This window comes from Rhinolophus sinicus, chromosome 14, assembly GCF_057876585.1.
Source record: "Rhinolophus sinicus isolate RSI-liver-muscle chromosome 14, RSI-T2T, whole genome shotgun sequence".
In the NCBI taxonomy this organism is placed as follows: Eukaryota; Metazoa; Chordata; class Mammalia; order Chiroptera; family Rhinolophidae; genus Rhinolophus; species Rhinolophus sinicus.
The window spans coordinates 5,819,960-5,845,233 of record NC_142514.1 but is presented as its reverse complement, the minus strand read 5'-3'; the positions used below and the strand labels follow the sequence as shown (position 1 = coordinate 5,845,233).

Sequence of the window (25,274 nt, the reverse complement as noted above, 5' to 3'; positions counted from 1 at the left end):
TTATGGGGGCAGAAACCGAGCCAGTCTGCAAGGTTCAGGGTTGCAAGAAACCATGGCTCCCCACAGACATCTCCAGAGAAGCTGGGAAGAGAGGAGAGAAAATAAATGGATTCCTTCTGCTGAGAGTTTTGCAGTTCATGTTACACAGTCTCTGAGCTTCACATGGAAAGCTATGAGGATCCGAGGTCAGAAAATACAGCGACATGTTACAGAATTTATAGAAAAGTTAATTCATTTCATCCAGTGCTACAGATGAACAAAGACAAAATTATTCAGGACGCTCTCTGGAGCAAAAGTTCTTAATCAATTGGGGCCACAGACCCATTCAGGAATTAAAAGTAGAAGCCTTGCAACAGAAAATGTGCACAAACGCACCACATTTTCATAGTTTAGGGCATTCCTCAGATCTTTCATAGCTCATTCGTGGGACTCCTGCCCAGACTAAGAAACTGCTTCACAGTAAATGGGACAAGGTGTATCGATTCTTTTGACAAATGAGAATAAATTAAACTCATAGTGCAAACATTGCCAAGATGTAAGCTCCTGCCTGGGAAGCTGGTAGGTGTTGGTCAGGCAATAAGCACAAAAACTTCTGTCTAGAGTGAGCCCGAGGACACCATTAGGATGGGACCAAGAGAGGGACCTGGGCACCAGCCATGGATGGTCTCTCTCCTGCCAGGAGTCTGTGCATAACCACCGCATTATCAAGGCCCGGGACAGTGTCCAAATAGGGCAGACTTTAATTGGAAAGTAACAGAAGCATCTTTGTCTTTCCTGGATCCAAAAATCTATCTGTGATGAATGGAATAAGAGGCAGGAGCCCAGGATGTTAATTCTCAACCTTGGGGTTTTTTGTTTTCTTTTTTGAATCCCAAGGTTTCACAAATGATCTTAAAGATGTTCTAAAAATCTCAAGAGGATTGAAAGGCAATTACTTTTCATTCGCCTTAAACATATCTACACACTGTGAAACCCTTTTAACACAGAGGGAGCAACTATAGGCCCCAGACTCTCCCTCAACAGCTCCCAGGGGCGGGAACCTCATGTCATTTTGTAAATGGTTCATTCTACTTTTCTCTTAAATTGAGCTGCTCAAGGCTTCCCTGGAACCTTCTCTCTGTGGTCCTTGTCCTCATTTCTGGAGCCACAGAGATTAAATCTATGCCCTCTGCCGCATAATAATCCTTTGATAACTTGAGTTCATCTCTCAAGTCCCCCGAAGTCTGCTATCTTCCTTATGATGAGGGAGGGACATGTAGCCCTGCATCCCCACCATCTGGCCTTCCTAGAGGGGTCCTAAGTGGGCTTGTTACTCAGAACTGAGCACTGTTCTCAGAGTGTGACCTTCTTGCAGGCCAGGAATCTTCTATCAATGCCACTTAAGCACTAGTTGCCACATCACCCTCAGCAGGGAGAGCTCTTTTGTTTTTCAGTTTTAAAAACTTTATACAAATTTTAAAAACAAAATCTAAGTGAAAGGAAATCTTATAAAGAAAGGGACAGAGACATGTGGACACAGAGACACAGAAGACACACAGAACGCCAGGAGGTGACAGTCAGACGGGAGTGTTACATCCACAAGACAAGCACTGCCAGTAACCACCAGAAGATGGAGAGGGGTAAGGAAGAGATTCACCCTCAGAGCCTCTGCAAGGAACCGACTCTGCTCACACCTTGATGTTAGACTTCCGGCCTCTAGAACCGTGAGAGAATACATTTCTGTTATTTTAAGCCACCCAGCTTGTGGGAATTTATCACAACAGCCGTAGAGAACTAATGCAGAGGCTATCTTGGATGTGCCAGCTCCCATCTGAAAACACCACACAAGAGACTCCAAGTGAAATCAAAGGAAGAACGGCCAGCTGAGTCCCAGTCCACCCACAGAATCAAGAGCAAAGGAAATGGCTGTTGTTTTAAGCCATTATGTTTGGGGATGGCTTGTTAGGTGGCACCAGGTAACCGAAACGCGCTCTCTAATATTTCTTCAGCAACAGCTGGGGTGACCCTTCAATAACAGACATCAGCACATCATTCCTTTGCTCAAAACTCACTATAACCTCCTCTCACTCAGGTAAAACCCACAGCCCCTTGCATTGCTCAAAAGATGACCGCCCCATCTGCCATGGTATCAGGTCCTGCACTGTCCCCAGTCCCCCAACTCAGGCACACTGGTCTCTTTCAGTTCCTCAGACATAAGATCCCCTTTGATTGGAAGGCTCTTCCCAGTGACTCGTTTCCTCAGGTCTCTGTTGAAGTGTCCCCTTTGATACGGGCCATGTGTATTTATTCATTTTTAAATACTGTCAGCCTTCTTCCTTCCACTTCGTTATAAGGTAGTTTTCTTGAGATTAAGGCTTTTTATGTTTTTTGTGTTTTTCCCTTGCTATATTGACTGCCTGGCACGTAGCAAGGGTTCAATAAACAGGCATTGTAGTGACAAATTTAAATCACTTCTTTCTCATTTGTGGACTCTGTCTGTCTCTTTTCACTGAGTCAGATTTGGGTCTTCATTCCAATTGGTTGAGCTGAGTTCGTTGGGTTCTCTCACATTGCAGAGAATAAGATTCACGTGGGCTCCTCAGCACCTGGGTCTTCCTGGAGAGATCACTGGAGAAGTCAGGAGAGCAGGAACCGGAGCAGCTAGACATCCAGGCCTCCTGAGAACGAAAATGTCACCACAGCTCAGGACACGGCAGATCAGTCTCCAACAGTACCTCTGCTGAGCCCTCACCTACCTCTTCCTACACAGTCAACCAACGGACGCTATACTTCTTCCCCCACCTCTGGGAGTCTTGTTTCCTCAAGAGCTTTCCAGCCTCGTGGCTTCTGCTTACAGCCTGCTCCATGCCTTTCGCCATCTGAAGTTTTCTACCCTTAGATCATTCTCTTTGTAGATCACAAATCCAAACTTCCCACGGGAGAGGGTCTGATTGGTAGGCCAGTCACCCGCAATCCATAGTGACATGCTCCTACTGGGCAGAACGTTCTGGCCAGGCCATCTCATTGGCCACCGTTGGTGCTGACCCTGGATCCCATCAGCTGTGTTCGGGTGGTAAAAGGCCTGTCCTTCTGAGAAATCCTTCCACAGGGCTGTGGGTGTGGCAGGCACTCAGAAGCCCCTCAAAGGGGGGCACTTTATCAGCTTGGCACCTTGCGTGACCTATCTGGTGCAAGTGCTGGGTCAGCCATGCACTAGCGCTGCTGTCTGCCCAGCTCTGAGATCTGGGAATTTTTAGCAGCATGTCCTCATCTACCAGTTTGAGACCAACCCCTTAGGAGACCCACTCAGCCAGTTATAAATCTACCCAGTCTGCATTGCTCTTCAAGCCACAGGAGTATTCTGACAGGCTCTGACAAATGCTGGGCTGAAATCCATTCTCTCTTCAGACTTCTCCATCAGGAAACAAAGAAAAAACAAGATTAGTCAAGGACTTCAATGCAGGAGGTCCAAGGACCTCACTTCAAGGGAACTATAAGGGTTTTTGTGGAAAAATCAGACAGAGTTTCTACCCTTTTCTTTAGGAAATGCCAGAAAATGCCATCACAAATGTGGAGTTGGGGACATTTTGTAATTGGAACTTGAATTGCGATATAATGTAATTGCTGCTCTGACTGCAAGCTGCTTTCTCCTCCCAGCTACAAACTTGTTCTACAGAGAATACATTATCTGGCAGATATGAAGGCTTCCTGAGTCAGATTTCTCAAATCCAAAACTGCTACAGTTAAATTCCGTGCGTGGTTATAGTCATGACCTAAATACGCAAATGAAGGGAAGGCTCCTAGGACTAAGTTTAGTGTTGTGGCCTCTCACCCAAATCCAAGGCTGAAACAAAATTCACCGTGAAGATGCAGGATGCTCAGTGGTTGGGGGCAACGGCTGGGAGCTAGGCTACCTGGGCTGGTCCCTGGGGCCTCCATTCACTACCGTGTTTCCCAAAAAATAAGACCTAGCCGTACAAACAACTCTAACGCATCTTTTGGAGCAAAAATTAATATAAGACCCGGTCTTATATTATATAATATAATATATATAATTTAACATATTATATAAATTATATAACAATAATATAATACCAGGTATAATGTAATACCAGGTCTTATATTCATTTTTGCTCCAAAAGACGCATTAGAGCTGATTGTCCGGCTAGGTCTTATTTTCGGGGAAACACGGTAGCTGTGCACTTAGGTAAATCAGCTAGCCTCTCTGTGCTTTGAGAAGTGGAGATGATCAACTGGAACCCATGCATGACCTTGTCGACAGGATTAAATGAGTTATAACTGGCAGATAATAAGGCCTCCGATTTTCCCTTGCTGATCCAGAGCCCCACCTGACCCCACCTGCATTAGCTCCTCCCAGGGGAGCTCTTTTCATTGGTGCTTCTTGAGTCCCTGACTCCTATGGGTTTTTTCTTTTTTTCTTTAACCCCCCCTCCGCCTTACTCCCCTCATTTTGGCACTCTGATAAATGTCCTCCTAGCAATGACTGTTTAAAAACCATACTGTGTTCTCCCTTCTGTCTCCTTAAATGTGCTCCTTGCTCAATCCCTACTTCCTACAGCTGACTGTGAAGTCAGCTCTAAAGAAGGCAGGGGAGGGGGCTGTTGACCACAGGAGCCCCGGGAGCTACCCTCAAAGCCATCATATATGTACAATGCTGACATGTGGATTTCTTTAAGTGAAGGACTTGGAAAAGGTGGTAAATTGAGAATCAATCAAATTTCAAGAAAAAAATTGCAAAGGAAGAGCTGAATTTGATTTTTTTTTTTCCAAATTGGGTCAGAAATAAAACTGGAAGTACATAGAGGTACAAATACTTTGCAAAATAAAGTTGAGGATGCTTATACCCTTGACCTAGGAACTCCATATCTAGATGTATGTCACAGGCATATAACCTAGAGAAACTCTCACACCTGTGCTCAGGAGACATGTGCAACAAAGTCCATAGTAGCACTGTTGGTATTAACAAGAAAAAAGAACCAAGAAACAACCCAAAGGTATACTTCTAGAAAAATGTGTGACATTCACACAATGGAATACTATACAGCACTGAAAATGAACCATCCACAGCTATAGTGATGGAGCTCACAAACGTCAAGTTAAGCAAAGAATTGTAGCAAAAGGCTACAAACAGTACAACGCCATTTATATAAAATTTACTTAAAAACCATAATGTAAAGCAAGGCAATAATAAACACAAAATTTAGGATAGCAGTCGCCCTATAGGGCCAGAGAAGAAAACACAAGGGAACTTAACAGCATTGCTAATGTCTTTTTTAAGGTGGCGGATGGGTACACAGACATTCATTATTATTTACACCAGATACACTTCTATGGGGAGGCGGGGGGGAGATATTGGGGAACAATGTGTTTCTCCAGGGCCTGTTAGCTCCAAGTTATTGTCCTTCAATCTAGTTGTGGAGGGTGCAGCTCAGCTCAAGTCCAGTTGCCATTTTTCAATCTTTAGTTGCAGGGGGCACAGCCCACCATCTCATGTGGGGATTGAACCAGCAACCTTGTTGAGAGCTCCCACTCTGCCCAACTGAGCCATCTGGCTGCCCCTCTGGAAGCTCAGCAGCAGCTTGGTGTCTTCAGTCTAGTTGTGGAGGGCACAGCCCACTGGCCCATGTGGGAATTGAACCAGCAACCCTGTTGTTCAGAGCTTGCGTTCTCACCAACTGAGCCATCTGGCCGCCCCAGATACACTTACGTACTTTGGTATATGCAAAATAGTGATAAACACACACAAAAACCTCATGGCCTGTTATGAGAAGGGACCACCCACCTAGATCCCCGGTGGGCCTTCCTCACTCATCTCCTGTCTTTCCTCCCTTGGGCAGCTTATGCAACCCTGAAGTTTCCTCTCTGGATAGAGACGGGCTACTTTTTCAGCCAATTGGCAGTTTTCAACCAAGGACACACAAATCACAGATAGAATCCGTAATCCCGGTGGGTCACAGGCTGCTGATTCATCTTCCCCTGACCCTGGAGTCCACCTGCAATTGTCTTGCAGGCACTACCTGCGTTGCTTCACAGTGTAGCCTTGATAATAGCCTTGGACACTCATTTCCCCTTCCTGCCCACCAGTAGGGTGAGTGCCATTGTTATGCCTGTGCAATGAAACCGTTCTACAGCGTATTTATCAGTGATAATAACCAAATGCCTGTAACAAGGTCAGTACTCGTGCACTGGACTGCAGGCACACGTGTGCTCCCCCCCTCCCTGCCTGCTAACAAAGAAAGCCTCAGGAGCTGTGGAGAGGAGGGCATCTGGCAGTCTGTGGATTTTGGAAAAGATTTGAGTGCATCTTTACTAATCATTAATATAGGAGCTACAATTTGAGGTCGAAGTGCTGGCTTAGAACGCTGTGCTGTGGCCCCAGGAATCTTGCAACAGCAGCTGTCTGTTATCATGTTCTACATTTGATTTCCTGCTAGGAATTGCTGGTTCTGGCCAGAGAGCAATTATACGAGCCATGTAGTTTCCTTTATCTCTCTAACAACTTTAATGTAAAATAAAAGAGATTGTTTTGGAGCCATTTCAGGGCCACACCTTTAAAATTACTGTGAAAATAAGAGCTCTAAGTGGCTGATTTTTGTAGAGAAGATGTAGGAAATGTTGGCAGTTGATTTAGCTGCTGAGTCACAGGGCTGGGATCTTGGTTTAAAGCAGCCTGAAACATCAGTGTATTGCTGGTGAAATCGCAGACTCTGCTTGCAAAATTCATCTAATTCTTTAGGAAACATTTTACCATTTCCTTGTTGCTGTTTTGCTTAATTTAATACTAATGTTCTTGTTTCTTAGTCAATGAGAAACAAATACTGTGGATTCAATAGGTCTTCACCTTTATCCGATGCCTTGGAAACCTAAGCCAGTAGTTGGGGGATAAAAATGCTAAGAGTTGAGGAAGAAAGGCAGTTTTTGCAGCTGAGAAGAAATAATCATTAAACTCAAATACATACTTGAATGTCTCTGTGCGAGGCCATGTGGAGAGTGTGGACATGTATAGCACTGTTTTAGCCTTTAGACTTACAAACCAAGAGGAATGCTGAGAAATTCAAAAATAACTATACTAGAAAACTGAATTGATGGCCTCGGCCCTCCCTCGGAGTGGAGGGATGTGTTGCAGACCTGATTTTAAATGGGTATCAGTTCTTTCCGGATCAGAAAGGTAAAATCACTGCCTTCCCTTTTTTCATTTGCCAGACTACCTGGAATATTACCTGTTTTGAACTTTCAGAAAACCCCCGCACCCGTGTTAAATTCCACTCCAAATCATTACATGTATGGTTCACAGGAAGCCAGGTAGATTTGATCTAAGTGGGAAAAGGATGGAGGTGAACTCCCCTCTCCAGGTACATTAACAAGAGCTAAGGAATGAACTAACCCCGGGGACGCTCACGGAGATGTGCCCTATACGTATGAAGCTCTCCAAAAGTGTATTAGCTGTAGTTAAAGGAAAGTGAACTTCCTTTCGGCCTTCACGGCCTGATATGCAAGCATCACTGATATCTTGTTCACGCGCAAGGACAAAGGCTCGGATCACTTAGGCAGGCGCTCGGGAGCATAGCGAGCAAGCGCCGCAGGACACACGCGACCCAGGGATACGGCCCTGCGGCCCCGACCTGGTTGGGGGGGACCCGTCGCCGCCGACGTCTCTGGGCCGACGGGGTTTCCGACACCACGCCGCGGGGCGGAGCGGCAAGGGCGGGACGCGAAGGTCGTCGTCAAGGTCGTGGGTCGGACGTGCGGAGCCGGAGCGACGCTGCGTGCGTGCGGTACTCGGAGTACGTGATGGAGCCCCGAGCCCTCATGCCGGCCTCGCCACCCCGCCCCTCTCATGGGGTCCTGGTGCCACAGACTCGGCTCAGCCAGACCCCAAAGGGGGCCGAGAGGGAAGGTGGGCCCGGGCTTGCCCGCACCCCAATATAGTTCCTGCGGAGCCAGGAACCCCCTCCCTGTCCGCCCCCCCGCCCCACCTCCGTGGGTCGTCAACCCCTCCTCCCGGCGGTGGCGAGGGCTGCAGTCCCACCCCTTTCCCGCGAGACCCTGAGTGACGGCGCACGGGGCCAATGGCGAGGCGGAGCGGAGGGGGCGGGCCGGGGAGCGAGAAGTGGGCAGGGTCTCCCAGAGCTGAACAGGAAGTCTGGGCAGTCGGGGCAGAGACACGTTCAGGGGACTCGGGGCGCTCACACCTTGGTCCTTAATAAGCTCGACCTCCGTGTCTGCAGCGCTCTGCTTTTTCCCGGGTTGCGTCATCCGGCGGTCAGGTAAGGACTGGGGATAGGGCTGCCTAGCACGCGCCTCAGGCAGGCGGCGCGGGGGTCCTCCGGGGGCTCCTGCCCCTTAGCGTGCCTATGGGTTCAGTGGGGACGTGGGGAGGGCGACCCAGCACGTGCAAGCCTGCCTTCCCCCCCCCCCCCGGGCCAGAGTCGCGGTCCGAGGCGGGGGCGCGGCGCCGGGTTTCTCCGGAGGGATCACCCTGTGATTAAGGAGTGACGGGGCCACGTAACTGTACTAGGCGGTCAGAAATCGAACGCCTTACGACAAGGCGTTAAGAGAGGAAGGTTTTGAGGGCGATGCAGGCCTAGCCCTGGGTGCCCATTAATACCAGGCCCTTCCTAAAATGGAGGAAGGGGCAGAGAAAGGAGAGATGCGCAGGAAGCTGCAGTTCCCCTCCCCCACCAGCGGCCCCTGCTCCCCGCAGGTGGCTCTCGGCCCGCAGTTCGCGGCTACTCTGGGATGAGCAGTGACTAACACAACTTTAGAAGGGGCTTGTTCTTCGGGAGACTGCCGCAGAGCCATTGGCTAATTGGGAAGCCCTCCAGGCGACCGGCCTTGCCTAGATCGGACCTGGGCTGCGCCGCCTCCCGGGTCTGCCCACCGCCGCTCGGCCCCGAGCTGACTGACATAAAGAGGATGTATGTTAAGGAAGCTTCCTGTTCGTTGCTTCCTCCGCACTGTGGTCTAAGCCCCGGGCGGTGTGGGCCGTTACTTGACTTGCCTCCAGGGCACACGGAGGCCCTGACCGCGCGGTCCACTCGTGCTGCCCCTGGTCCGGGGTTCACTGGGGGCAGAGAAAAAGCTGTGAAGACAACTAGTCGCATCAGCCTTCCGCCCTGCCTGAGCTACCTGAACGTTATTGACTTTGTGTTTCTATCCAATTTAAAGACTAGTTGAATTTTGTTTTCACGTGATGACATGTGTTGATCATGTTTCTTATATCACTACAATGAAACAAAAAATGAGCTCTTCACAACTGTATGCTGAGGTAGTGTAATGAAAAGACGTTTAAAAGTGCATGTGCAATCTATAAAGTAAGTCAGTGGTGGCCTGGGCATGGGGGGAGGTTGTCTGAAAACAGCCTGAGGACACTTTTTTGGGTGATGGAAATTTACGCAGGTATATAGTTTGCCAAAACTCAGAAGTTGACTAAAATTTTAAAACTAAAAAATATGTTCAAACAAATTTGCCTTTTTGTAAGATTGTAGATAAAAACTAGATACCTCTTTATTCCCTAATGAATAAAACTCCATTGTTACACAGACAGCAAAGCCACAGAAGTGACTTCAGTATCTAATTTTGAAACTTAAAGAAAGATGCCATTTGCTGCTTCAGAACATTCCAGAGAACACATTGGAGGGGAGCCCAGCTAAATAATGGCTTCTGAACACTAATTCAGTTCCTCTCATCCACGCTTTAGTTCTACAGTTGTTCACTTTCTCCCTTAGAGAAAAAAAGTGAGAGGGGCTTTCTTTGAGGACTTGCTGTTTGCTGTTGGACAGTGTTTTGAAAGGAAGACTCTTCCAGTTATGTAAATGTCTACTCATTATGTGCTACACCTGAAACGAATACATTGTGTGTCGACTGTAATTGAAAAAGAAAAAAATGTTTAAAAAGAAAGGAAGACTCTTCCCTTGGAGTATCCTGGTGTTCAAAGTTTGAATCTTTATTGAGAAATCATGACATTTCATAATTACGTTTTTTAAGTGAGGTAAAATGCCCTTTGAAAGAAATACTAATTAGATGTCATTATCGATGTGTCCTATCTTAGTAAAGACCGAGTTCTGTGAGTTTTGAAAAACCCAGAAATTGGTGGTAGCAACCATCACAGTGCACAGACCAAGGAGCTCACCTTGGTCTCCAAACTCAGCAGTTTCTGATTATCTAATACCCACCAGTTGAACATTGTCCTGCTGCCTCAAGCTTAACTTGATGAAATAGATCCCAAACTTGTAATTCACTACGAATTCAGTTTCCTCCTGTTCTCTCTCCCTACCCCCCATTTTTTCATCTTAGATGGTTTTGCTTGTGACCTTCATGTCCCCTTGGTCCTGACTTGGTCCATTTCCATGCCAGCCTTTGTTTATAGGACAAGGCCTGGCTGCTGGGGTTTGAGGCCTTGCTGAGCTGGGCCTAACTTTTTAGGAGCAATTCCTACTGCTTTCCAGCATTTTCCCCACTCTAACCAGCCTTCCTACATCCAATATTTAGTCCAGTGTAGATTCTTTTAGTCTAGGAATCCTGAGAAGTGACCCTTTGAATGAATGAGCCGAGGCTGTGTTATGGTTTATGGAAAATGTGAACTGTTTCCTCTACAGAAATTCACCATGTCTATTCTCAAGATCCATGCCAGAGAGATTTTCGACTCTCGTGGGAATCCCACTGTGGAGGTGGATCTCTGCACCGCAAAAGGTATGTGCCACCTTTGCTTCCATAGTTCCTGCCACCAGGCTCCATTTTTTAAAACAAATTCCTTAAAATGACAGAGCCTTAGGCAAGAGAGAGTCTGTTACTGTAAAAGCCTTTCCTTCTTGTCTGCACATGTTGGCAGGTTGTGATTCCCCACGGGGGTTGTGGGTTTGGGGGCATGGAGTCCTTCTCTTGCTGCTTCCTAGGACAGGGAGGTAGGGAAGTAAGAGGATACCTTGTTCCTAAAAGGGCCCATCATTAGTTTGCTTCAAAGCTTGATGTGACCAAATCAGCAAGTGCAAATATAGAACTGCCATCTCTGTTTCCAGAAATTACTCTTAAACCAGGGATCAGGGACAGTTTTTACTTTTCGGTGTTGGGACATTTCAGAGGCCTTTAGTTTTACCTGCTACAGGTCCCCCTAGGAGGAGTTTGCCCACATGAAAAAAGAATAGAATGGAGACTCGTAAAAGTTCTCCCCTTTTCTGACTTTAAGAAAATCCAGTTGTAAACAAAAATAACCAAATAAAACATGCACAATAAAAAAGAAGCAGCAGCAGCATATAGGCAAGGACGTTAATTTTGAATTCCTGGAGTTTCAGTTGTAAAGAAAATCCAGTGCCTCTGTAGCCCTGTGTTATCTCCACCCATGTCTCAGCTGTTTTCAAAATGGAGGTGATGGGTGAGGTTGGAAGAGGCGCTCTCGGCACAATCACCCGTGGAGCTGAGCACATGGACCAGCCAGTCAGAGCTGAGTCATCTGTGAATCACAGTCCTGGCTGTGGAACCTCCACCCCTCCCTGCCCAGCCCTCCTCTCCCTTCCCCTCACCCTTGCCCAGGGAAAAAAGGCCCCTCAAGTCTAGGTGTCATAGGGCAGGAGTCTGCCTGTGGTTACTTCCTCAGGGTGGGGGTTCTTCTGAGCACGTGTTCTGTGTCGAATACCATGAGTTTTCAGACGATGCTGAGAATTTCCTTGCATCTTATGAGATTGACTTGCTTAGTAATGGAACTTTCTGCTTGGAAGTTATCAGACTTAAAACAACAATGAAAAAAGACCCACAACATTGGAAGATTGTTGGGAGTGGGACATTTCTTTGAAGCACTTTAAAATGACAAATTAACATTTTTTGAAATGTAAATAACTGGAAGTTTCTTGTGTGTCTTAATTCTTTTCAAAACACAGGTAGTGGATTTGTCAGCCTTACATTACTTCTTAGAATTTATTTTTTTAGTTTTAGGTTCACAGCAAAATTGAGCAGAGGGTACAGAGTTCCCATACACCCCACTTGCAGCTTCCCCCACCAGAGTGTTCCACTTGTTACAGTCAGATCAGCACGGACACATTACCACCCAACGTCCATAGGTGACATTAGGGTCACTATTGCTTTCGTCACTTCTTCACCTAGTCCCGTACCTGATGTATACATAGAAAGCCAGGGCATGTGTCACAAAGACTGTGTGTCCTACTCAACACGCCGTCATGGCAAGGACACGGGTATACTAACACATCGTTCAGTTAAACTGCCTGGTTGAGATTTTTTCTCTGTTTGTTTACCTTCACACCCACCCGTTTTTTATGTACCTTAGAGAGTAAAATGCTTTACAGTTTGAGGTGGCTGCCTACACTTTCTGCTCCCCTAAACCTGTCTGCCCATGGGACCAGATCTGTGCAGTACCTTTCGTGGCACTGTCCTCCAAGATTTGCCATCTTCTCCACAGTCTAGGTTTAGCCAGATGGCTGGTTCTGTGTCTGTAAGACTGGTTCAGGGCTGAATTGTGTTCTTGTGTTAGTAAACTCTGCACCTATATTGCCTTGATTCCTTTCCCCCCAATCTATCCTGGTTTCCTATTATGCAGAGAACCCCCCAAATAGGATTTCTCACTGCTTAAACTAAAACAAAGGAGCTGTAGAGATTTCCTCTTGAGCCAACACTTGCAAGGCTCGAAGGCTAGAACTCGGTCTCAGAGTTGTCCAGGGGAGTTGTCCAGGGGTGACTTAGGAGCAGTTCTCTCGAGCTGGACTGTCTAAAATACCTCATAATGTTCTATTGATTACATATTGAATGATAACTTTCGGGATATATTGGGTAAAATAAGATCCATTGAATTGTTTTAACTTCAGTATAGCTGCTAGGCCTTCAATTCCCTAAGTGGCTCAATGTTTCTGTTGCTGGGATGGGGTGGTCCCCAGACCAGCCGCAGGGCACCGGTGACGTGAGCTCGTTAGAGATACAGACTTGGCGGCCCTCCCGTATCAGAATGTGCATTTTAACAAAACCCTCGGTGATACATGCGCACATTAAAATTTGAGAAGTTCTGCTCTAAATGAGAAATTCATCAGCTTTGCTTTGGGGTCTGCATCGCAGAGTCATAAAAACGTGAAAGTCAAGAACAGACCATCTGAGTCTCCCAGTTGGTGGAAGGAAGAAACAGTATTTGCTCACGACGACGCCATCTGTGAGTGGGGAGGAGTGAGTGAGGGCTGGAACTGTTTAACTGTTACTGTTTTTCTTCTCCCTCAATGTCTAGGCCTCTTCAGAGCTGCTGTGCCCAGCGGTGCCTCAACTGGCATCTACGAGGCGCTCGAGCTCCGGGACAATGACAAGACGCGCTACCTGGGGAAAGGTAAGAGTTGCACCCCCAGGCTGCCTCTGGCGTGGCTGCCGTGTGTCTTCACGCCTCCACCGCTGCTCCTGGCCTGTCACAGCCTCCCTCACTCGGTGTGGCTTGTATTTGAGGGTGGGAAGCCTCTGGTTTGGCCCATGTTATGGCAAGTACGTACCCCGCCCACAGAAGAGCTGGCAAATTGGCTTATTAGCTCCAGGATCCCTAAGCCTGTAAATGCAGGCAAGAGTTTTAATACTGATTTTACTGTGCTTTGTCTTCCTTCTGTGAAAACCTCCTGGGTAGGCCAGGGACCCTCAGGATAAGACATGTGGGCTAACTACCGAAAAGCCCTGTCAGCCTCCCTGGAGGGCTCTGGGCCTTCCAGACCATCCTGCCTCGGGTTTGGAAGGTGTGGCTAACCTCTCCCCATTAATGGATCAGTCATTCTAGATTGATTTTTCTGTTGACTGCGTCACAAGCGCCACCCCGTGAGGCCACGCCTCTGGAGGGCGCTCTGTGCATTGACCTCTTAGAGCTCCTGCAAGTTCACCTTTCACTAAGTAGAGCCCAGTAGCCCAGTTACAGAAAAGCAGAGAGGGCTGGGCTGTGCCATCTCATTGGAGCATGATCCCCCCCAGGGTGGAAATTGGTTCTGGGGTGAGGCAAAAAAAAACACCTTACAATATTACTGTGGTTTGTGGCCCACAAAGGACCATATTATGCCCTTGGGGGAGGACAATTAGGAGAAAAGTCTTAAAGGGGCGGGGCTGGGGTGTGGTCATGCAAAGAGGTTGGGAAACGCTATGCCAGAGTCCCAGGCAATGTGCTGTAGGCAGGCAGGATTTGCAGTCCTACTTGAAGTTCTCGAGGCCCTCCCACGGGTTGCCATGGCACATAGCCCAGGCAGGTACTTGTTTAAAGCAGGACAGTGCTGTGCCTTGATTGTAATGAGGATGGATTCGTGGTCCATCCATATTCTCCCGGGTTCCTGTTTCCTCTCTGTCACTCGGTGTCCTTCACAGCTTTTCTCTTCTGTTTCTTGTTTCCTTCTCTGTCGATCTCTACTGGTCAGGTGTCTCCAGACCCGTTAAGTATATTAATGAGTTCCTGGCACCAGCCTTGTGCACACAGGTAATGCATTGGGCATCCTTTAGTCCCTGCAGCTGATGTATCCAGTGCATGGTCTTGCCAACTAATGTCCCCTCAGACATTCTGAGGTTGCTCTGTGTGCGGTCTAACCCTGTGGGTCCTAGGTAAGAGCACTCAGACTGGGCCAGAAAGTCCTCCCGATTTCGGGGGAGAGGGACATGGGGCCTTGAAGGAGGTGCCGTTGAAGGTCTTTGGTGGGCGTCTGGCTGCCTGGGTTGGCATCATAGCGGTTCTCTCCAGCAGCGTTGCTCAAGCCTGTTTTCCCATTAATGTCAGTAATTTGCTTTGATTGTTCCTTCTAGGTGTTTCAAAGGCTGTTGAGCACATCAATAAAACTATTGCGCCTGCCCTGATTAGCAAGGTAGGACCCGCCTCCTGATAACTAATGTATATTAATGCATCAGAGCGTCTCCCAGGCCAGTGGCCTTTCCTGTCTGGAAGAGCTTATTCTGAGCGCTGAAGAAGCCGATTGGATCCCTGTCAGCATGAGAGTTGTTTTGCCTTTTCTAACCCACCGTCTGTGTGTCCACACTAACCATGCATGGAATTGAATCCGAGGTCTGGGACACTGCCTGAGAGCCTTGGTTTTTTTCCCCCCCACCTACCTTGACCTTTGGGAAGTTAAGATCCAGGGGTGCTGGACGTAGTGTCCACAGACACTGACTCATTTTTCATGAACTGTGGAATTATTTACTATATTTCTACTGGCTTTCGCAGTGGAACGCTTGTTAAATAATGTCTCCCTGGGAACCTCAGTATCTCAGACTAAAAATAGATCTGCTATGGGTAAAGTAGGGCTGGGGGCCCAGACCCTGACCTGCTCGGCAGTTCTGCCTCATTTATTGTCCCCCAAACTGCTGTACCACTTGCGCAGGGAGCGATTTGAAAGCCCCTGCTGGAGAAGCTTTGTCGAGGCCGAAACCCACCACAGCCTGTTCCGTTTCTGGGCGTAGTCTCCCTCCTTGAGTCATCTGCACCGGTGGCAGGCGGGCTCCTGTCTCCCCAGCTTGCTTATTTTGGCCTGATCTCGGTGGCACTCTAATTGGTCCCCAGACACAGTTACTTGTTTCTGCTCTGCCAGCATGCCCTCTGTCCCAGTCTCCTGGGCATCTCCACACTTTGTGCCTTGTGTCCTTACTGGTGGGACTAACCACACGCAGGGCTTTCCTGGGCATTTTTTTCCCCTTGGGGGAACACACTTCAGTCAAACTCTATTTAGTGAGGGTGGGTCTCTGAAGCCATCTGCTTGGACTCCTGACTTTTTCCAAAGATGCCTTGTTAAAAATGCAGAAGATGCCAAATTGTTCACATGGTATGATGGAGTTATAGATGGTTTTTATATGTACATACATTTTTTTTAGTTTTTATATAAGGAAGACTATGAATAAAATAATACATGGTTATGATTCAATTATGTTTTTAAAGTTATACCAATTTTCATTAAAACTTTGAGCCAGTTTTCAAGACACCAGTTTCACTACTTTATAATCTGACCCAAAATACTCATTTAGATCATCCATCAGCTGCTTGCTAAGTGATTTTGAACCCCTGCAGAAATCCTCTCCCATCAGCTGGTGAAGTTCGCCTTCCGTGAAGGTCACCAAGAGGGGCGCAGGGTGTAGCCTGCCTTTGAAGAGCAGGGCTCACGTGCGTGAACAATGAGTTGTGGTTTTTATTGCCCCCAATCACCCTGCTTTGTAGTAATGCCTACTCAGCACACGCCAGACGGTTCTGTCTCATATGTAATGTATCTGTGACCTTTGACTCAAGGATCATGCCTCCTACATTTCATTGTTGGCCCGCTGGTGCTTGGAGACATGGCTGATGACTATTACAGCAAGTGAAGGGCAGCTTTGTGTCTCCCTGTTTACTCTTGATTCCCCCCACTTTTTTGCCTACCAAGCAAATGTGTAACAGAACTGATTCGGACTTTGTACAGTTTCAATGTTTTACCGAATCCATGACAGAAGTGCAAAGGTCATGCAGACAGAGTGACATCACTCTTCCCCCAAGCAGCTTATCTTTCCTTCTTCCCATAGAAACTGAGTGTCGTGGAGCAGGAGAAGATTGATAAACTGATGATCGAGATGGATGGGACAGAAAATAAATGTGAGTGGCGAGGTGGATCTTGGCCTGGGAGGTGGTGGGTCTCCTGGAGACCTTTTACATCCTTTGGGAAGAGGCCATGTGGTCTCTGACGGTGAACTCCATGACCGCCTGTGGTCTCCTGTAGTTGTCTTGCGTCACTCACCTTAATCACGTGTTACATATCACGAGCATAACCAGGTGACCGCAGCATGTCTAGGGTTACTCAAATGAGGGTTGTCCTTTGGACTAAAGCAACTTATGGAACTTGCAGAGTTCCATACACCAAAGAAAGGGCTTTCTTAGGGGAAAAAGCAGATGATCTGCAGAGGGTGCTGTTTGCATCTCAGGCTTGAACGTGGAAAGGACGTGGTTCAGGATCCCAGCCACGGTGTGGTCACAGGCGGCAGGCAGGAGGGGACAAGGTGGTGAGAGAAATACTCACTGACTGTTCTGTTGTAGCTAAATTCGGAGCGAATGCCATTCTGGGGGTGTCCCTGGCAGTCTGCAAGGCTGGAGCTGTTGAAAAGGGGGTGCCCCTGTACCGCCACATTGCTGACCTGGCTGGCAACTCCGAGGTCATCCTGCCGGTTCCGGTGAGTGGCTTTGAACTTCCCAGATGAGGAACAGAGCATTAGCTTTCTCCCGGGGCCCCAAGACCGTCCACGTCTTGATCTTGTCCACCCGTGGCTCTCTGACAAAGCAGGCTCTGGAGGTCTCAGCGGCAGACAATTCCTCTGCCACTTGTCAGGAGTGACCTTGAGCAAGTGACTCAATTTCCCTGCCCCCAAGTCCTTTCTTATGGTTGATGGGGGTGGTGGAAATTGTACTTGGTTGGTAGTGTGCATCCGTTGAACCAGTGGCCAGTGCTTAGAACGGAGCACCTCTGGTGGTGGTGACTGCAGTTGTCAAGAGAGCGTTTCATAGCCACATGTGGCCGTGCCCTTGAATGTCGGGCTTGCTGCCGCTCCGTGGGCTTCTCCGGGCCAGGGGCTGTACTTCTCTCTGTGTCTCCCCAGGCCTTCAATGTCATCAACGGTGGTTCTCACGCTGGCAACAAACTGGCCATGCAGGAGTTCATGATCCTGCCGGTCGGGGCGGCAAACTTCAAGGAGGCCATGCGCATTGGAGCCGAGGTGTATCACAACCTGAAGAACGTCATCAAGGAGAAGTATGGGAAAGATGCCACCAACGTGGGGGATGAAGGTGGCTTTGCTCCCAACATCCTGGAGAATAAAGAAGGTAAAGCTCGAGAGGGACCCCCGAATCCTGCGGCACTGCCCCCCTCTGTCGGCGAGTCCTCCACACCTGCCGCCCACGGAGCGTTGGTCTTTCCACCCTTCATTCATCAAGTATTAAAATGCAAACAGTTTTGGGGAGGGATATGGGAGCTAGCACTTCATTAAAAAGGAAAAATAGCAAGGAATTTCCTTATTGGGGTGACTTGTGAATGGCCTGATGGTTTGTTCAAATTGGGCTGAGGGGCCCAGAGAGGCATTTTGTTTTTCTTGCCCCACCTGGCGATGGCAAAGGTTTGAAATTTGCTCTGTCCGAGGAGATGCCGTGTGGTCAGCACTGGGATCGGCCCCCTTAGTTCATTCAACCACTGGGCTGCTCACACAAGCTATGTTTTGCTTTGAGTCTTTAGGTACAGAATTCAATGTGAGAATTGGTACAGAAAGTCTTAGAACAAGACTTCACAGAAGGGAAAGCGGGGTTCAAGCATCTTTTGTCACCTTCAGGGGCACCTAATGACAGAAAATAGCCATCCTGCTCTTTGGATCAACCATAGGAAATTGCTGGTGTTCGGCCATTTTGACTTACAAAAAATGGCCCTTCACATGGTTTAACCTAACAGCTTGGGGCTCCTTGCTGTGGAACGTGTTTTTGTGTTTCCCTCCAGGCAGCGCTGCCCAGTGAGGCACAGCCTAGGGGGAGGGCCCCGCCGTCCTGGGCTACCCTCCACTCGGCTCTGACTTGGCTCCCAGTGTCGCTCTATTTAAAGCCTGTTCCTCGGGACAGCTGGTCCCAGCTGGTCACTGTAACTGTATCTTGGCCAGCATGGTGTTCTGGGCACTAAATTTGGGAGCATCTATCCCTGAGAATCACTTAGAGTCAAAACGGGGTTTCCCACTTGGCGATGTGCCAAGGTAGGCTGACCGGTGGTTTCTTGCCCCCGAGCAGAAAATGTAATGGGAAATCTGGTAACTGGTGGTTGGGGCCGAGCATCTCTTGGTTTTGGTGTGGTTCCTACTTGGCAGCTGCTAGGAAACTGTCTCTGCCTGCCCGGTGTCCATACTTGTCGCCACTATCTTTCCAGCCCTGGAGCTGCTCAAGAACGCCATCGGGAAAGCCGGCTACACCGATAAGGTTGTCATTGGCATGGACGTAGCTGCCTCCGAGTTCTTCAGGTCGGGGAAGTATGACTTGGACTTCAAGTCACCCGATGATCCCAGCAGGTACATCACCCCTGACGAGCTGGCCAACCTGTACAAGTCCTTCGTCAAGGATTACCCAGGTGAGTGCTTCTGGGGCACTGTCCTCCCTCCAGCCACCGGCGGGCATCAGGGCAGCTGCAGCTGGGCCGGCGGGTGATGGACACAGCATGAGAGTGGTGGGTGTGCCCGTGCCACACGCCTCCCCGTAGAGGGGAGGGGCCTTCTCTGGGTCAGATGCGCACAGAGCACCGAGGGCTTCCCAGGTGCTTTGATGCTGCAAAGGAGTCAGGCAATGGTCTTCGGTGCCAGCCAGCAGTGACACTGATAAGGTGTGTGCAGTGTGATTGCCTGCTGTCACTGTCACAGCCATCTCTTGCTTTGTCATACACGTGAGGAAAGTGATGTTTGTTACGCACATTGTGAGCTGGGCACTCACTCAGTGCACCCAGGATAGGTGGGGACTCTTCATACTGGTTTATAAGGACAGACCCCGAGGCACCAAGAGGTCAGGAAGTTGCCCAAGGGTACTCGGCAAATGGCGGAGTGAGGTTTCAGACCAGGGAGTCTAAGCTGCTGCAAGGAACCACTCAGTGAATAACTTGCTGGAGGTGGAGCCGAGACGCAGACCCGGTCTTCGGCCTTCTGAGTCCATAGCTCTGTTCTTATTCTCGATGGCACTAATCTCGCACCCCCGTGGGCAGGTCCCACGTAGTAAGTGTGAGGTCCCAGGATTGCAGCTTACTTCTGTGCCCTGTCACAGGAGCAGGTCGGGAGGGCAGAATGTGGGAGGGAGCCGTTCCTGCTCTGTTGGTGAGACAGGTGTGAGGCCAGGTGAGCAGTGAGTCGGGAGGGAAGAGGCTGTCGGGTTGGGGTTCACACTGGGAGGCCCCACTGATGGGGCGTGGCTCTCGTTTCCTCAGTGGTGTCCATTGAGGACCCCTTCGACCAGGATGATTGGGAAGCGTGGCGGAATTTCACTGCCAGCTCGGGGATCCAGGTCGTGGGCGATGACCTCACGGTGACCAACCCCAAGCGCATCTCCAAGGCCGTGAGCGAGAAGTCATGCAACTGCCTCCTGCTCAAAGTGAACCAGATTGGCTCGGTGACGGAGTCCCTACAGGCGTAAGTGTCCTCAGGAGCAGCTGTCACAGAGCGAGGGGCTGAATCTGAACAAGAGCCCCTTACTGGTCTTGGGAGCCCTCCTAACTGGAATTGGGTTTTAAAGTAAGCTGGCACCAAGGGGACTGGGGTGTTGGCAGTTGTGGCCTAATTCTTAATTTCACACGGAGAACGTGAAAGGGGACAGGTCTCTCTCCCCTTAAGAAGGCTGAACCCTATTTTTCAAACCTGACTGGAGGGCTGTTGAGGTTCTCGGAGCGTGTGAGTTCAGAAGAGGGCGAGGGCCATCACGTTCCCCAGGAGTTGAGAACGAGCTGGCTGCTCCTAGGCCCTGGCCCCTCCCCTGCTCTCCTGCCTGGGATGGTGGGTCATGGCATCAGCAGGGCAGAGGGGGCTCTTGTGCCCGGGAGGTGGAGTCAGGCCGGCGGTTGTTTCCTGGCTTCTAGGTGCAAGCTGGCCCAGTCCAATGGATGGGGCGTCATGGTGTCCCACCGCTCCGGGGAGACTGAAGACACCTTCATTGCCGACCTGGTGGTGGGGCTCTGCACCGGGCAGGTAAAGCGCTCCCTGGGATGAAAGCCGGTCCTTGTCTCTGCTCTCTGATAGCAACTTCCTGAACACAGAGCCGGGCGGGGGTGGGGTCCTGGATGCCCCTTGTGCCCTTCTTCCTGGGTCAGAGATCCTCCCTAAGAAACTGTTCTCTCTCTGCCACGGCGCCCTCCCCTTGCCTAAAGCACCCACTGTAAGCAACGTGTCGTTTTTCTCCTTCCAGATCAAGACTGGTGCTCCTTGCCGGTCCGAGCGCTTGGCCAAATACAACCAGATCCTCAGGTAAAAAAGATGCCTCACTAGGAGCTCCTGGCTCTGGCTCCTGGCTCTGGGGCGCATTACAGATCTCGGCGGGGGGGCCTGAGCACTGTTAGGCTTGGCAGGTGCGGCTAGAACAACGTAAGGTGCCCTGCGCATCGCCCCAAAGCAGGAGCCTGTCCCATATGGTGCTGCCACCTGCTGGTGGGAGAGGGAATAGATTCCCTGTGGACAGTCAGAAGTTATGGGAACCTTAGTGATTATCTAATTTAGCCCGCCTGTTTTGTGCACAAGGAAATCGGGTTCAGAGAGGTGAAGAAAATTGCTGAAGGGCCAACAGCAGGGTTTCCCGAGTGCCTTGAGACTCTGGTCCCCCCATTTTTGTCTCAGTTGTGTCCTCAGTCTGTCCTTAGGAGGCTCCCAAGCACAGGGAGACTTGCCCTCCCCTTTGTTACTCTTTCCAGTCTTGCAGGGGAAAGGAGCATCCATTTCATAAGCCCCCCACCTCACCCCTTCTTTAAAACTATCCTGGCAAGTTCCAGACGTCTTGTGATTTCACCTGTAAATACTTTGTATCTCTTTCAGATGCAGATTATTTTTTTAACATAACCACTCTACCATTACAGTGCCTAAAGTTAGTCATAATTCTGTAGTATCAGTACCCAGTCTGTGTGTCTACTCTATCTCCCCAAGATCCCATGTTCACTCTCATAAGCTCCCCTCCTCTTTTCCCCATGCCACTTACTTGTGGCAACCAGTAAAGACACTGGTTGTCTTTTCATTTAAAAAAATAATTTTATGTTTGAAGAAATAGCAATCCTGACATTTCTTCTACTTTGTCCGTCAAAAACATTGAGGGGGCTGTGGAGAGGAGAAGGGGCAGCAGGTAGGCCACCACTTTCCGGCTCAGTTGGGAGGATGGGAGCGGTACGCTTTTCTGTTCCCGCATCTCGGAGCTCAAGTTGAGGATAAGTTGGACAGATTGTGCAGGTGCTGGGGTCTCGACTTCCTGGGAGGTGGTGTGTCTGACTATATCTCTGGATGAGGAAACTTAATGCATTGAGATGTGACTTCTCTGTTTTTCCCTCCCTCTCTCTCCATCCTGCTTCCCAAGAATTGAAGAGGAACTGGGCAGCAAGGCCAGGTTTGCCGGCAGGAACTTCAGAAACCCGCTCGCCAAGTAAGCTCCGGGCAGGAGCCTCTGAGCCCTGGTCACTGGTCAGCCAATTAGACCTCTGCTCCTGGTGTCTACACGGGCAGCTTGAGGTCCCCCACCCCCACCCCAGCTGACACTGCAGGGGCCTCTGCTAGGTAACAGCCCTGTCCCATCCCCGTGATGTTCTCACTGCTTCCTTAGAACCACGAAAGCCAAACTCGACCATCTGGAACCCTGCTGGAAACCGTAGCTCTGTAGTCATGTGTTTGGCCTGAGTCACTGTGTTTCTCACCTCGCTTCCCAAGTGTCGGGAGCCAACTGTATCTACATTGTAATCTCTGAGGTCTTCACAGGCAAGATCCCCAGTGGTTTTGTGTGCAAAATAAAAAGGCTTCAGTGACCCGTAGGAATACTGTGTGTTATGCGTATAGGACAGTCTGTCCTTGTGTTCTGTGTCATGGGGCGTTGCTGTAGGCCTGCAAGAGCTAGAGGCTTTGTGTCCTGAAAAGGGGTACCAGGAGTTTCTTGAGGACATTTGCATGAGTCCTTGGAAGGGCAGTTGAGGCAAAAGGTGAGAGGAAGGAGGTGTGTCCACCATTTCCTTCAATAGAAGTTGGGTCAGAGCTGGGAGGCAGGGTGACTTCCAACTTCGTACGTCTTATTTGGGAGAAAATACAATCGCAGAGCTATTACAGGTTATCTCAAGGGCAGTGGCTTCCAGGTCACATGACGTTGTCCAAACCAGAGGGACTGTTGGAGTAAGCAAACCATCCTGGGCAAGACTGAATGTAGGTTCTCGGTGCTAGGTAGGAGAAACCGGTAAGAATAATTAAAAGAGCTCCTGGGAGGTGGGACATCTGGAGATCTTGGAACCCTGCTTAAATTAAAATTGAATTCCAAGGGGTGGCCGGTTAGCTCAGTTGTTTAGAGTGTGGTGCTGATAACACCAAGGTTGCTGGTTCAGTCCCTGCATGGGCCATTGTGAGCTGCGCCTTCCTTAAAAAACAAAAGGGTGGGATTCAATTCCTCAGTTTCACTGACCTTACTTCAAGTGCGCAAAAGCTGCAGTAGGCGGTGTCCACTGTGTTGTGGAGACGATATTAAGGTTAACGTTGCAGAAAGCTCTGTTCTTGAGTAACGAGTACAGTGTGAGGCAATGTGTTTCTTTTAAAGAGAAAATGCTTTGGTTGCTATCCACCCCTTGAAGAAGATTGGTGTTTTAGCATTTTATTTTCTTCCCCTAAAACAATTTGATCCAAGTCTGTTGAATTGTGTTTTAATACACAATGGGGGGGAGGGGGGCTAGGCGTCCACAACCCCCTTGTGGACATTCTTGTTCGTTGCTTATACCTGTCCTTCAGGATTTAACCCCAGAAGCAGCATCAGTAGGAGAAGATATATCTATTAAGAGATTGAGCACAAGCAGTTGGCTTCTGTGATGATGGGGTTTTGCTAAGCAAATCCAAAGTGCACAGGCAGCCATTCAGAAGGGAGGGTGACCGGGACGAAGCTCCCCGGGCACGGATGAGGTGCTGGCTCACAGGCGGACGACTCTCGGAGAACTCGGGCCTTAATTGTAAGGCCTTCCAGCTGATTAAGCCCACGCAGGTCACGCAGGATGACACCTTATTTAAAGTCAGCTGACTAGTGCTTTTAATTATGTCTGCAAAATAGCTTCACAGTGGTACCTGGATGAGTATTGCAATAACAGGACTCTAGTTAGGCTGACCTGTCACAAAGCCGTCACTGTCCACCCCTTGTCAAGGATGCACCCATACACATCTTAAACCATAATTAATCTCCAAGTAATGATAGCAGATTCCTACTTCCACCTCACATGGCACAATTCTCGCACATATAACCTAACCCACTCACCCAGTCCAGGTTGTAATGACTGGTTTCTATCTGAAAGTTGATTCTGGAGGGAAGTGAATCATCGAACTGGACCTGGCAGTCTTACTAGAGTGTTTATGTTTATTCCAACTTGAAAGCAGCAAGTCAATGTTAGTATGGGGTTTTTTTTAGATTTTTTTTTAAGGAGGGCACAGCTCACAGTGGCCTGTGCAGGTATCGAACCAGCAACCTTGATGTTATTAGCACCACGCTCTAACCAACTGAGCTAACAGGCCACCCCCAGCATTAGTATTTTTAAACTTGGTTTAATGTCAACATTTTCTGGCACTTTGGTTTTAAAACAACGACTGGCAGGTAAAGGCACTTACTCTTGGATTTGAGAGCACGTGTAGGTAGTAGGAGGGTGAGCCCCACCCTGAAGGCAGGCTTCGAGCTGGGGCTCGATGGGTAAGGCCCCAGGTCGCGACAGTTGACTGACAACTTCTGACCCAGTGGAAATGAAGCATAATTTCCAGTTTCCAGGAAGACAGTTTGGGGCTTTACGATGGCCTGGAATGTCAGACGTGTCTGCATCACATGAGTTTACAGGAACTTCGAGTGTTTCTAAAATAAACATTAGTACCAGTTTGTAGTCTCTGGACCTTTAACTATATTACAAACACTTTTCCACAAAACATGTTTCTCATTTGTGTCCTCCAAACCCCAAATTACTGCATCTCTGACATTCTTACAAAAGCAAACTGAAAATGTGAGGCAATGGTTCTCATATTTATCTGTGCGCTGGCACCCCACAGGAAGCTTGTAAAGCCTGCATTACCCAGATCAGGAAAATCGGTCTCGGGGTGAAACCCAAAGCGTCAGCAGTTTGTGAGGTTCCCCAGCTGACGGCATGTGCAGTGAGCTTGAGAACCACTGGTGCAGAGTAAGTGTTGCAGGGCTGCTGATGACTAGGCAGAGCTAGACCTCCAGCCTTTCAAGGAGACGATGCTTTGCAGCCTGGTTTTCCCTGAAAAAACCCAGTCCTTGCCCTTTTTTTAGTGAATGCTGCTGAGGCCGGAAGATGGTAGCTGAGTGAATCAGCACGGTCCACAGACCTTATTGCAGGAAGCGCTGTGACAGGAGCCTCCATCTTGGCTGTGAATTTTGTGCTGGGGCCTGTAGATGCAGCCAAGTGAGCTCTCCAAGCAGCGGGGGCCCCAACACCTGTTCCCTGTCCCCCACAGCGGCCAAGAGCACAGGTGGGGTTAGACATGGGTTTGGATCCTGGCCCTTGCGCTGAACGACTGCTTCAGTTGCCCCATCTGTAAAACTGGGCTAATAGAAGAGTACATCCTCGGGTGATTGCCTAGCGTGAGTGTGATCACACGGC

General features: G+C 49.1%; 2 protein-coding genes and 1 non-coding gene across 4 annotated transcripts; 1 reads left to right on the top strand and 2 right to left on the bottom strand.

Annotated features, from left to right (window-relative positions):
* LOC148755310 (uncharacterized) lies at positions 1-8,264 on the bottom strand. The gene is made up of 3 exons (XM_088791207.1): positions 7,623-8,264; positions 1,637-1,695; positions 1-81 (listed from the first exon to the last, which is right to left on the bottom strand). Exons 1-3 carry the CDS (start codon positions 8,254-8,256, stop codon positions 1-3), a joined length of 774 nt encoding a protein of 257 aa, XP_088647333.1. The 5' UTR covers positions 8,257-8,264.
* Positions 8,129-22,457, top strand: ENO1 (enolase 1). 2 transcript variants are annotated; one of them, XM_074334099.2, is made up of 12 exons: positions 8,129-8,267; positions 10,599-10,692; positions 13,220-13,315; positions 14,749-14,807; positions 16,486-16,555; positions 16,994-17,127; positions 17,551-17,773; positions 18,852-19,049; positions 19,890-20,091; positions 20,535-20,643; positions 20,861-20,919; positions 22,010-22,457. In XM_074334099.2, the coding sequence occupies exons 2-12, from the start codon at positions 10,608-10,610 to the stop codon at positions 22,077-22,079; spliced, it is 1,305 nt and encodes a 434-aa protein (XP_074190200.1). In that variant the 5' UTR covers positions 8,129-8,267; positions 10,599-10,607; the 3' UTR covers positions 22,080-22,457. The 2 variants fall into 2 exon arrangements, with proteins under 2 accessions (XP_074190200.1, XP_074190201.1); XM_074334100.2 differs by lacking the exon at positions 14,749-14,807 and adding an exon at positions 14,370-14,428.
* A 1,649-nt stretch (positions 22,458-24,106) lies between these two features.
* Positions 24,107-24,180, bottom strand: TRNAI-AAU (transfer RNA isoleucine (anticodon AAU)). Its single transcript has one exon. It is a non-coding gene; the product is annotated as a tRNA-Ile (tRNA).
* Between the last annotated feature and the right edge of the window lie 1,094 nt (positions 24,181-25,274).

What these genes read in the sequence shown, in the direction of transcription:
- LOC148755310 (XM_088791207.1), bottom strand. Translation starts at nt 8,256, where the DNA reads ATGACGCAACCCGGGAAAAAGCAGAGCGCTGCAGACACGGAGGTCGAG. An exon ending in GACGGGTCCCCCCCAACCAG is followed by an intron (nt 1,696 to 7,622) that starts GTCGGGGCCGCA and finishes TCACGGTTCTAG; the next exon opens with AGGCCGGAAGTCTAACATCA. An exon ending in TCCTTGCAGAGGCTCTGAGG is followed by an intron (nt 82 to 1,636) that starts GTGAATCTCTTC and finishes CTCTCTTCCCAG; the next exon opens with CTTCTCTGGAGATGTCTGTG.
- ENO1 (XM_074334099.2), top strand. Translation starts at nt 10,608, where the DNA reads ATGTCTATTCTCAAGATCCATGCCAGAGAGATTTTCGACTCTCGTGGG. An exon ending in AGGTCATCCTGCCGGTTCCG is followed by an intron (nt 17,128 to 17,550) that starts GTGAGTGGCTTT and finishes GTGTCTCCCCAG; the next exon opens with GCCTTCAATGTCATCAACGG. An exon ending in AAATACAACCAGATCCTCAG is followed by an intron (nt 20,920 to 22,009) that starts GTAAAAAAGATG and finishes CTGCTTCCCAAG; the next exon opens with AATTGAAGAGGAACTGGGCA.